Source organism: Exophiala xenobiotica, assembly GCF_000835505.1.
Source record: "Exophiala xenobiotica strain CBS 118157 unplaced genomic scaffold supercont1.4, whole genome shotgun sequence".
In the NCBI taxonomy this organism is placed as follows: Eukaryota; Fungi; Ascomycota; class Eurotiomycetes; order Chaetothyriales; family Herpotrichiellaceae; genus Exophiala; species Exophiala xenobiotica.
This window is the reverse complement of record NW_013562491.1, coordinates 2,413,054-2,425,368: the sequence shown is the minus strand read 5'-3', so window position 1 is coordinate 2,425,368 and position 12,315 is coordinate 2,413,054. Positions and strand designations below refer to the sequence as shown.

General features: G+C 50.6%; 5 protein-coding genes across 5 annotated transcripts; 3 read left to right on the top strand and 2 right to left on the bottom strand.

Moving 5' to 3' along the window:
- Positions 1–113: 113 nt before the first annotated feature.
- Positions 114–1,404, bottom strand: PV05_07120 (uncharacterized protein; the record flags this gene model as incomplete). Its single annotated transcript, XM_013459914.1, has 3 exons — positions 114–773; positions 822–880; positions 930–1,404. 3 exons carry the CDS (start codon positions 1,402–1,404, stop codon positions 114–116), a joined length of 1,194 nt encoding a protein of 397 aa, XP_013315368.1.
- Positions 1,405–1,881: 477 nt separating this feature from the next.
- Positions 1,882–2,871, bottom strand: PV05_07119 (uncharacterized protein; the record flags this gene model as incomplete). The annotated part of the gene is made up of 2 exons (XM_013459913.1): positions 1,882–2,469; positions 2,515–2,871. The coding sequence occupies 2 exons, from the start codon at positions 2,869–2,871 to the stop codon at positions 1,882–1,884; spliced, it is 945 nt and encodes a 314-aa protein (XP_013315367.1).
- Positions 2,872–3,980: 1,109 nt separating this feature from the next.
- Positions 3,981–5,138, top strand: PV05_07118 (uncharacterized protein). The gene is made up of 7 exons (XM_013459912.1): positions 3,981–4,153; positions 4,212–4,307; positions 4,392–4,441; positions 4,496–4,553; positions 4,601–4,671; positions 4,748–4,802; positions 4,907–5,138. Exons 1-7 carry the CDS (start codon positions 4,069–4,071, stop codon positions 4,957–4,959), a joined length of 468 nt encoding a protein of 155 aa, XP_013315366.1. The 5' UTR covers positions 3,981–4,068; the 3' UTR covers positions 4,960–5,138.
- Positions 5,139–6,344: 1,206 nt separating this feature from the next.
- On the top strand, positions 6,345–8,087 carry PV05_07117 (uncharacterized protein; the record flags this gene model as incomplete). Its single annotated transcript, XM_013459911.1, has 1 exon — positions 6,345–8,087. One exon carries the CDS (start codon positions 6,345–6,347, stop codon positions 8,085–8,087), a length of 1,743 nt encoding a protein of 580 aa, XP_013315365.1.
- Positions 8,088–8,531: 444 nt separating this feature from the next.
- PV05_07116 (uncharacterized protein) lies at positions 8,532–11,512 on the top strand (the record flags this gene model as incomplete). Its single annotated transcript, XM_013459910.1, has 2 exons — positions 8,532–8,827; positions 8,878–11,512. 2 exons carry the CDS (start codon positions 8,532–8,534, stop codon positions 11,510–11,512), a joined length of 2,931 nt encoding a protein of 976 aa, XP_013315364.1.
- Positions 11,513–12,315: the final 803 nt, after the last annotated feature.

Sequence of the window (12,315 nt, the reverse complement as noted above, 5' to 3'; positions counted from 1 at the left end):
CAACCAACTTGCAGAGGCTCCGAGTCGAGAGGCCTTCGGCTTGCTTTGCCTCAGTAGACCATGCTGCTAGTAAAGCTCTCCATGCTCAGACACCCGCTGATGCGCATTCTTTCCTACTCCTCTGCAGCCCCATTTGCCGGTGTAGACGGTAGCCTAATTCGACCATCGACTTTGAGTGATAGTCGAAGCCTGGGGCGGTCGGTTCCGCGACTTGGCTCGGACTCATCTTCCTCAATACCGCTGATTCCTTCAGTTTCGGTGACCTCAGGTTTCTCCACCACAAACCAGGGTCTCTCGAAATTGCAGAACTCTGCTTGTAGGACTTCAAGCGTTTCTTCCCATCTGACCCCGAACGCGCCGCTGTTGAACTTAACGCTCCAAACCTCTCCCGGCTTGTCGTCGTCCATTTCCCAACTTGTCCATTGATCGAATCTGGAAGGCCCAAAATCTTCTAGCTGGGTCCTCAAATCTTCCAGCGCATGACCAGTACTCTTCAGGATACGCTCTGTCGAATCTCTGCCAGGATTGTTGGCGGCCATGTTGGGTTTGCCATAACCGACGCTCGTGAACAAGCATGCAATCCAGCGACGTCTTTCAAACACCGTGGCCTTCGGGGTGAGAGTACTTGTTGAATCCGACTTATCTAGGATGCGTCGCATCTTTTGCGAATAGTCCACGGGCTGTGGCGGGATCAGAAGACACGTTCCGATCAGATCATAAGGATTTCGCGCTTGTAGGCAATGGGATCGGTACACCTTGTAAGCTTGTGGAAACTGGATACTAGATCAGACAGTCGTTCCTTCACTCAGCGATATACTTACTGCCTTCTTCAGTCCGGCTGCAAACCCATATCCCCAAACACCTTGACAATTCACCGAGTCTGCGAAGGAGATGTCAGCCAAACACTTTGGAGCGATAAAATCACCTACGGACGACCACTGCTCTGTCTGGAGCGTCGAGAATGTCGCCTTTGACCTCGTATATGCAAAACGAAGGTGGACTGCCGGGATCGCTGTCGGCACCGTCTGAGCCTGGTGGTGCTGATCCTTCGGAAGAGGAGCGACTGCTCGGTGGTGGGAGCCAAAGATCATTTTCATCCGTGCTCGGTAACTGGATGCGGTCCTGGCCATTCATGACTTGTCGGATGGTATACTCTTCTTTGACCTGACCAGGAATCTCCTTCCGCATGTCGATGAATCTAGGCAGAAGGAGGTGATATGCTTCGTCAACCAATTTCTGCTTTTTCACACCCTCATCTTTCGACTTTGCAGCATTCGGCGAGCTCCAATGTGAAGTCAGTTGGAGATACCGCTCGTCGAGATCGTCCAGAGTTGCGTCGGCAGGTAGTCCTAGGACCGCATAGAATTTCATGCATTCGTGATCCGTCATTGTAGGCTTCGACATCGTGGCAAGACGTTCTGAGATGGGTACAGAAGTGACGACGAGGCAAATAAATACTGAAGAGGGATTGTTCTTATTGACGACCGCCCAAGACATCAATCAGGCAAATAAATACTGAAGAGGAATTGTTTTTGACGACCGTCCAAGACATCAAGCGTTGTAGAAGAGATGTGAGTGTTTGGAAGAAAGCACCTGCCTCAATCGCAGGCAGTACGCGACATTCGCGCGAAGGTGAGTATAAGGCGCAGGTGAGGCAATCATTTCATGTGATACTGTGTACAGGCGGTGAAAGTATCGAAGGCAAACATATGGAAGCCTTTTGTATTTCCATGCAATTCTGTTGTATGCCAAAGGTCAATGCCTGATAGCTCACTATCCCAGACTCTGAGCTTCACTAGTCATACACTTACTCTGACGCGTGGTTGGCGCCTTCGACTTCACGCTGAGAAAACTACAATTTGAATCACAATAGTTACCCAATCACCTCCTGAAAAATGCAAGTATACTCTGCCTTCTTTTGACACGTTTCCGCCCCGGACCACTTGCTTCTGTCGATTTGGACTCGCCTGCTCCCACAGTGCCGAATTGTTGATGTGAAGGTGTTGCCGACCTCAAAGAAGGAATGCCAGCCCGGACCCTTTCAGTAAACGCTGGCGCGCTTGATTTCTTGCTCCTTCTACTTCTTTGGCGACTGATAGCTCTGCTGAAACGTCCATCCTCCTCGATCGACTGCCTTTCAAGTTGCTCAATCTCTTGCAGCGTGGTGATGCCGTTAGTTGCCAGGTTTTCCTCTGCCACTGCCTGGAATTGGACAACTCCACGTTTGGGAGGAATTTGGAGGGTATCGAGCATGAAGTCTTGGATAAGATGTGTGCTTCGCTTGTTTTTTGTCGCTGCGATTTCTGAAGGTAGAGCTGTAATGGTGAGATGATATGCTGGCTCTGAATTTCCTCCTAGGAGCATTGCCACTTCTGTAGTAACCATGACCATAATGCATGACGCTGGACGTTGATAGATCTCGGAGAGGCGGAAAGAGAGGTCGATGAGAAACTCCTTCTCTGACTCAAGCTGGAATGGTTAGCCACTCTTCTGACAAGGTTGGACGCTTCGTACGCAGCAATTCAACTTAATCTCGGCAAGGATCACCGAATCTTTGACCACGCGCTCCTTTGCAGTGTTGTTTGGCTCGCGGTAAGCAAATGCCCCCTCGTAGTATTGGCTTCTCTTCTTCGACAGATGTAGTCTCTGCCATGAACTTTCCAGGCTTGCCACGTCTGATAATTGCCCATCTGCACTCTTTGTCAAGATACCGAATTGATTGCAATGTGTGATTTCTGGAGGCGTGGATTGAGCACGTTCTTGAGCCAGGATCCTCTTCGGTGGAGGCGAAAGGGTGCCTCTAAGACGGAAGAGGGTGTCGCTTGCATTCTCGACGGTTGGCGGGGTCGGAAAGACGTTTTCAATGGTCATTGCGTTGATTCGGGTGGAAGATGAAGGCGTTGAAGTCATTGTCGAAGGCAGATCGTGGGAAACAGTGGAATGATGGTTGTCGTCTTATCAAGGGAATAGAGATGCGAGGCAATTCATAGTCTGGAGATATGGTTGAGCTTCGAAAAAGGTGCGTGTTCTCTCAGCATGCCGATATAACTAGAACCAATTCACAAATCAAGACAATTAACAATGAAGCACCAGGGTTCGCACCAATTCGCGATCCAAAATTCCAAGAGAATGGCGTTTAAGCCTGAGTCAAAGCAATGAGCACGCAGTCATGAGGCAGTGAGTAAGGGTGAGGAAGGGAAACGAGCAGGATGTGTAGCGCAGTCGTAGATGCTGCAAGTGATATGCAGGTAGCCGTCGTGCTTGCCCGCTCGACCTTGCCAGCGTCCCCTCGAACAACGAACCACGAACGGAGCGGCGACCATCATCCATCTTGGATGGCTTGTTGCCTGCACAGAAGCTTCTAGCAGGAGCAAGCACTAGTCATCCCAGATGCTGCCATTCATTGAAGAACCAAAGGTGAAGACAATCTCTTCACACAGTCGTTTCGACGGCTTCCAATGCCGATGCGCAAACAGCAAATTCTACATTCCTTTCTGCTTCATGCTGGCAGAACACAGATGTAACAGGTTGGCAATACATGAAAATGAGCAGCGAAGAAGTCATTCTGTGAGCAAGGAGAAAGAGATTCTACCCATAAAACAAAAACCTATCACCCCGCAAATTGCTGGTCGATCGTGTGGATCAGGACAGATTGCCATCGATTCCACCAATGAACGGGCTTGCCCTGACCAGGATCAAAGTGAACGTACTCGGGGGAGATGTACCGCGCACCCACTGCGTTCATAGAAGCACAAGAACTATCCTACAAGTCGTCTACAAATCTGCCATGCCCTGGCATGTAACGAATTCTACCAGGATCCAAATGTTATTCCCTTGTTACACTGTGGCTCAGATGGTGATTCGTACCACTTTATGACACTCATTACCTTCAGGAGACCTCCAAGACTACGAGCCCGCCCTGACGTCAGCATATGACGCGATCAGCCTCATGATGTCGTCGATGACAGTGAAGGCCATCACGGAGCTAACAATAAACAAATTGTTCTCATACAAAAGTGATCGATCTTCTGTAGTTTGAACCTCAAACATTTTCCACACACTCCAACCATGCTTCGAATCTCGCGCTCAATCAAGCAGACTCAGTCATTGATCTCACTGCAGACCTCAAGACCACTCTCCGTGTCCTCAATAAGTCAGCCTCGCCCATCACGCCCTTCCAACACCCAACAACACCGCTCACCGTGTTATAGGAATGTCTGACAAATCATCTCTCGACGCCAATAAGGGCTCTGTGGGCAAAGAATTCACTCCTCAGGGAAAAGCAGGTGGTACCGCCCAAGAAATCGGTATGAGAACCCCGCTAGACTTCCCAACTCGATCTCATCCTGGGAATGTCTTCGATCGTGGCTGACCTATTTTTTCTTCCAAAGGTGGTCCGTTTGACAAAGAAGGTGCTATCGGCAAGCAATTCACAACCGAGGTATACAACTAGATCGATCCCTCATTCTTCTTTCAGCGTCTGACGAATGTTTAGGGCTCGGTCGGAGGCACAGCTCAGTCGGCGGCTCAACAGATGCAAGGCGAGAAGAAGCGTGGGTATAACCAAGATATCTTACTGTGTATGCGCTGACATGAAAAGCTGTCTTTGACAAGGACGGGGCGGTTGGCAAACAATTCAAGCCTGACGGAGCCATTGGCAGCGTGGGCGAGGTATGAACTTCCACGCTCCTCGTTTCTCCCCTTTCATCCTCATTGTCCATCCACTAACCGCGCTTGCTGTCAACAGAAAGTCGGAGGTCCTTTTGCATCAGATGGAGCGATAGGGAAGCACTTCAACCCCGGTGAGTTTTCTCGTCCCCCGCTCGCGTTGAAATACCGTTTGATATGTGCACCCGCCCCTTGTTATGATTCTATTGATTTCGAAAGGTCTTCTGACGATTTGCAGATGGAACGGTTGGTGGCACAGTGCAAGAAAACTTGGGATCCGGCAAGAAGTGATCGAGTCACAAGAACGCGATTCAGAGGCAGGATGGAAGATCAAAATCAGTCGACATATGGAATAGTCGAAGACTAGGCACGCGTTAGCCTATAACAATTGGTTGCTTCGATCAAATGTGCCTGTCGTGCTTTTCAGTCTTTTCCTGCAGCACCAGTCCGCCAGCATGCCAAGTATTTACAGGATGATATCGGTTGACTAACAGAACAGGGGTATGTCTTTCCTTGTGAGAATCGAGAACACTGTAGCTATATCACCCAGGTTGTGCAACGATCGCAAATTTCCCCCTCCCCTCTTCTTCCCAAAGTCGCTTCGTCCAAGTCACGGGATTCAAGATTGAGGATTGCTGGAGATACACAGGACATTAGAGAGGTTGACGTCCAGATTTTCTGTGGCTCCCTGGTAGCCATGGCCGGATCTCACGAGATTTACGGAGGATGATGTGGCTGTTGACAACTAATAGTAAAAGAACTCTGGGTTTTGCTCACCGTCTCCGAACGCTGAGTCATCGTGATGTTCGGCAAAGTTGCTACATTTACAAGAGCGCAGGATGTGCAGGCGACTTGCACTTGGCCACGATCCAACCTGCCAGGTAATTCTCAGCATTTGTCCTTGACTACAACCGTCAGGACTATTTCAGACAAATTCCACCGGGGAGGCCTCTGGGCGACCAACAGAAGTATGTTCTCCTATAATCTGATGCTCTGCGTTGGTCTTTTTGCCCGGGATACTGGCCTGGTCGTTTCAAGGCCATTCAGACTTGCAGATTCGAACCAGCTCCTAACCGCTCGACTCGACAAATAACCGCCGCAACGGCTACGCAAGTTTCACCAACGATTCGCCTTCTCTGTGACTAGTGCGATGATGCAGGCCATGTGTATTTCTGCTTGTGAGCTTAGTGCTAGATCATTGGGCCTTTCGTCTAATAACGAGTTGATTTACGCGCCGATTGGCACGGGGCATGTTCAACTTCACCTCTGAGGTTCTGACGCCAGGGGTGTGCTTCCCGTGTCTTGGTTCTGTTGTCTTTTTGTGGCTCATTACTAACCTACAGTCCATCGTCTCCTGCCAACAGAGATTTGGTGAACTTGGAGATGCTCACATCCAGGCTATGCCTGATGTCTCTTGCCTCTGACCTATCTCCCATGGGTTTGCTCCTGCATAGCCGCCGACATGGCCATCACAGCTCGTACCGGCCACGTGCTTCGCCCATATTACTTGAGCAATAATCCTCAGCTCCTCTCACCTCCTTTGTCCTCCACCAGCCTCAGTCTTCCCTCTATGGTCCGCCTGCCAGTCATCTGAGGAAGACGCTCTAGGTCACTCTCGAGCTCTGTTCACCTGTTGGATCTCCGACAAGGTCGCTACGTGTCCAAACGAGACGGCCATGGCTTCGACGGACGGTTCAAGCTCGCCACCTGGCTCACCGGTGTCCTTTCTGAGAGCTATTGATGGGAGTCACCTCAGATGGGCAGACTTCCGAACAATGGTCCTCGGTTCTTTTCGAATTGTCCTCACCGAAGGCATGCAATTATCAGAACTGTCGCGGCCTTTCTCCGATAGACTCAAACAAACTTTACAAGTCCTGAGCCGCTTCACGGAACAAGAAGGTGAATGGCGCAGCCAAGTGAGGAGTGGAAAAGGCTTTGGGTCATTGATATTCCCCCCGAATGTACTACCACCTATTGCTGGATCAAAGGGCCTTCACAGATGCCACGCACCAAGAATGAGTCGTGAAGCACTGCCACCACGCGCTGTCAAAGCCCAGGAAAGCCTCTTCGAACTTCCTGCTCCCCGTCCCGGTCTACTCACTGGTTTTGCGACCGCTGCATTCGACGAGACCGAACTCTCCATGCTTCCACACTGCACTGCATCAACCGGCACCATTGTCGATTTCACCTCTGGTTGTGTCTCACCTGGTACCACAGTTTACTGTCCGTTTTTGGTGTTCGAACGTATGAACAACACAACAAACGAAGGGATTGAAGCAGCCAGAAACCAATGCGCTATCGCAGGAGCTCATTGTATTCGGGCGTTGCAGCTACTATTCCGAAGGTGCAACAGCCCTCGCTCTACCCTCGACAGGCTAATATCCTTCTCCTGTGTGATGGAGAACTCCGCTGCGATGATCAACTATCACTTTGTCGACGGAGAGGGACGCTACTGCATGGCTGAGATTGCCACATTTGTCCTGGATAACACTGATGGTTTCGCCGAATTTCAAGCCTGGATTGAAGCAATCGAAGACTGGGGTTCCTCGTGCCTCAAACCGGTCATCAAGAACGCTCTGCGCCAACTCCGCAGGCAAAACGGCACCCCACCAATTTCGCCCATGCCATCGCTCACTCTGTCTATTGACACTGCTCCTGGTAACGACGATGTGCTTCTGAAACTTCTGCGCAGCACTTTCAGCACCATCAAATGGAAATGTGACGGCGAATACGAGACACCCTTGAACAGCAGTGTTGCTCACTGTGGAACTCCTCTGGGTGCCCGCAGGATGAGAACAATGGCATTGTCACCTACCTCGCCCATTGACATCCTGAGCGCCACAACGGGGCCGGCGACACCGTTTTCTAGGTGGCGGATGAAGCCCGACTGGGGCAACATGTCTCCTTTGAGTCGAAGACATCCACTCTCACCACTGAAGCTTCGATCTGATGCACCTGACTCCCCCGTCCGTCGACCTACACTTTCCCCTTGCACGCCCCCACCCGAAGCTCCTTTCTCCGCCAAATCTCCCATGCTGGTTCTCCAGAAGAGGGTCGACCTAGCAATGGATGAGATACAGGAACTGAGGGCGCTTGTTCAGACGCTGCATGGAGAACTCAGAGTAAAGAACGGGCAGCTCGAATCAGAAAAGGAAAAGAATCAGCCGCGATCGAGCATCCTTCCGCATGACAACGTCCAGACACCAAACTTTGCTAGGAATGACGGCCAGGGCGCTCTTCAAAAAGAATCTACCAGGGACATGTTCACCCTCTACAGGAGCATGATCTCGCCCAGCTTGGTGTATTTCCTCTTTTTCGTCTTGTCTGTGGCTCTGGGACACAACGTATGGGAAGTAACGTGCTGTATCATATACCTTCGGGCTGCGAATGGCAGCAGCTCGAGTGACAGGCTGCAATGAAGGGCAGTCCTCTTGCGTAGAGGTAAAAAAGGCATGGACTTTGGTGGTGTGCCGACAATCAGACAGACTATGTACGCACTTAATTGAAACATACCTCGTACTAAAGAGTGACATGTGCATTGGTGCATCCTGCTTATAAAAAGCTTGCCAGCTAAACTGTATAGCGCTCTCACCGTGTTTCGTCCTGAGTCTCTCACGAGTCAGTGCGCTTCAGGTATATTGCTAAGGATGGTTATCTGTACCTACGGAGTACTGGTCACGACTGGTGTCAGGCACATCTCGGTGATCACCTTTCCTATCACAGCACGTGATCTGGCGTTTTTTGTTTTACGCGTCACGCGTCTCGCGTCTGGTTGAGATCGGTAATTCTAGACACAAGGAAGTCCTTGGTAAGACGTCTTGAGTGAGGCAACGAAAATCTACGCCTGGGCTATAGCTTGTGTCATGCTTTCCAAGCCCTTCAAGCCTCTGACTATCAGAAAGCCCGATGCCATCACTGCTAGTGATGCTTCTGCTGGGCCAGCCGCGAAACGGCGCAAATTGAGTCCACCCGAGGACGAACCCGCCGCAGTCAAGACAGAGCAGTCTATCTCGAAAGCCACCTCCCATAACAACACCAAAAGCAACAGCGCTAGCAATTACAGGCCACCATTAAAAGAAGTCCACAATCCTTCGAGTCCTGAAGCGCCCTCGGCAACTGGGCTGCCAACCAGCAACCAGACCTATTACTCGGTGCTCTGGTCAGATAACCGTTCATTAAGATTATGTGGGAGCTGACTCGTTATTGCAGGCGTGTTACAACGAACAAGAAGAACAAGACCTGGACCGACGATGGAGTTCTGGTAGTGGCTGATGGCTATGCAACGCTCTACAACAACACTGGACGAAGTATGGGTCGAACGGCCGTAGCTGCAGCTCTCACACCTGGGTTTAACCTCTCTATTGGCGGTAAACAAGTCGAAATCGACTCATGCATCACTAAAAATGATTACATTGCCGTCGTCAATCCAAAGGCCCTCTCCCAAAGAGTCCACAACATACCCCCATCGAAACCTAAACCGACGCAGCCTTCCACGATCCTGCAGCCAAAGCTGAGCTTGAAGGAGCAAATGAAGGCACAGATACAGAAAGAGAAGAAAGAGAACCAGAAACAAGGCCTACAACAATTCTCACGTGTTGCAGCATTCAAGCAGCCGTTGAAAGAGACCACCATCATGCCTCAAGGTCCATCTGAAATGCCTACGCCTCGTCATAATCCCAAGGCAGCTGGAGCATTTATTTTCAAGAGACCGCAGAGCCCCCCGCAAGGTCGTCAGATGGTAGACGTCGTCTTGGACCCTCTACTGGGAAAACAATTACGACCTCACCAGCAAGAAGGCGTCAAATTCCTTTACGAATGTGTCATGGGACTTCGGGAGTTTGACGGCCGAGGCTGTATTCTTGCCGACGACATGGGGCTGGGCAAGACACTGACAACAATTGCTCTATTATGGACTCTGTTGCGGCAGAATCCCGTTCATAAAGCACCACCTGTCGTCCGGAAGGCACTGATCGTTTGTCCGGTGTCCCTCATTCGTAACTGGAAACGGGAATTCAAGAAATGGCTCGGCCTGGATCGGCTGGGTGTGCTCGAGTTCGAGGATCAAAACACACAAGTGATCAACTTTGATGGCAAGGTCTATCAAGTCATGATCATTGGGTACGAGAGGCTACGCATGGTAGCTGATGATCTCGGCCAAGGCCATCCGATTGACATAGTCATATGCGATGAAGGCCACCGTCTGAAGACCATGAAAAACAAGAGCGCTCAGGCAATTGAGTCGCTAAACACGAAGAGGAGGATCATCTTGTCAGGCACGCCAATCCAGAATGACCTTAGCGAGTTTTATGCCATGGTCAACTTTGTGAACGATGGCTGCCTAGGGTCGCAGAAGGGCTTCGTCCGGGACTTTGAAAAACCGATCATGAAAAGCCGGCAGCCAGACGCATCCGAGGAGGATCTTGAACGTGGACGGGAGGCTAGTGACGAGCTCGCCAGGATCACGTCTCCGTTTATCCTTCGCAGGACAGCTGATATACTGGCTGATTTCCTGCCGCCCAAGACAGAGTTTGTCCTGTTCTGCAAACCCACTCAGGCTCAAGCGATGATATACCGGAGTGTTCTGCAGTCGCCCATGTTCCACAACGCCCTTCGCAGCAATGAAACGGCCTTCCAACTCATTACTATCCTAAAAAAGCTTTGCAACAGCCCTGCCCTCATGGATCCGAAGTATGGCAACGATGACGCTACGCCATCATCGTCGCTCACAGTGTTGAACGATATGCTTCCAAGTGGGCTATCGAAGCTATATCAGAACCATCTTTCCTGCAAGATCCGGTTACTCGACCAGCTACTACAGCAACTAAGGCATTCTACTGACGAAAAGGTGGTCGTTATCTCGAACTATACCTCCACCCTGAACCTAATTGAGCAATTGCTGAAGAGCTCCGACCTGCCCTCCCTACGTCTGGATGGTTCAGTGGCGGCCTCGAAGCGGCAAAATCTTGTGGACCAATTCAACCGATCCAAGTCCTCGCAGATGTTCGCCTTTCTGTTGAGTGCAAAGGCAGGTGGTGTTGGTCTCAACTTGATCGGGGCCAGCCGACTTATCCTCTTCGATGTGGACTGGAACCCGGCAACAGACGATCAAGCTGTTGCACGGATTCACCGACAGGGACAAAAGCGACACTGCAAGATCTACCGCTTCTTGATCAAGGGTGGTCTGGAAGAGAAGATCTGGCAGCGACAAGTCGTCAAGAGAGCATTGGCCGATAGTATCATGCAGGGTGGTTCTACGATATCATCAGGGGGCTTGGCGCCCAAACAGAAGGGCAAAGGTCAGACTTCAACCTTCAGTCAAGAAGAGCTGAAAGATCTCTTTCGTCTGGATGAAAATGCTGGACTCCGCACCCATGAGCTGATCGGATGTGAATGCAAAGGTACAGCGCTCGAGGAAGGTGTTGATGGTGAACATGCCCTGAAGAAGACTCAGGTTGCTGGGGAGGACGGTGAACCTCTGGAGCAGGACTCTCAAGAAGTACTACCGGAGATTCAAGTATCGACCAAGAAGGCAAACAGCTCGTCTTTGGAGCAAATGAAGTCTGACTTTCAAGACCAGCCAGGATCGATAACCTCGCCAGCAAAGTGTGAGGTGGAGGCCGAGCGGGAGGAGTTGCTGAAGTATGTCCACCTCGACACCTCAATCTTCTCACAACCGGATGTCGACAGCGATTTGGTTGAGCGTGTCTCTGCAGTCGTTGATGACGACTGTCTCGAACACATTCTTCGTCTTAGCCAGGACATGACAGGCGGCAGTAGCATATCTTACGTTTTCAAGAAGACGAACGGCAGTCAGACGAGGTATTCCCTGGAGGAAGAGGTCTAGGTTGACAGAATTAAAATCAAAGACATATAGAGCATGATACCCAATATAGTTGTCGCAATCCCCCCGTCACTGACTACCCTGGTAGTGAACTCAACTCTTCGGTCTTCCTATCGGCGTTCTACCTTCGACTCCGTTCTGCACGATAGAAGGATGGTCCTCCTAGATCTCCAGCATTACTACCAAGGACAGGACTTATTTAGATAGGCTTGTGCTTGATGCTCCTGCAAATTGGGAATGTCAGCCATCAGGAGCACTCACCGGAAGCATAGAGCAAAACAGTACCTGTCCCGGATGAGATGGACACCGGTTCTCGTGCCTGCCAGTGCTCGCGACTGCCAGTAATCCTACATTACTTCCGTCATTCTTTTTCCCTGCTCTCCAGCATTTCTCTCTGTGCTTCTTCATCATTTCTCTCTGCGGACCTTTCATCTTTTATCTTTGCACGTCTTCATCGTCTCTGCACTGACCTTGTCCTGCTTCAATTCCGGCGCTGCTCGACCTTCAAAACGCACAAGCACTGGCAGGAAGAGGTCAGAGTCGCGTACCAGACCACCTTTATCCATGCAGGAGCTCCAATCGAAACTGGCTCAAATTTCGACCACGGTCTTCACCGAAGGGCCTACGCAACAATGCAAAGTGCGAACTACTCTTGTCCACAAGCACTTCGCTGCCGAAGCGTCTGTCTGTCGTGTCCAATGGGTGCCAGCACCATCAGGTAAGTTCTGTTCCTACCCAGCTTTGTCAAACTCGTGTATCGATGGTCCAGTGAAATGAAAACAAGTCGTCTCAGTGACCAGAACATT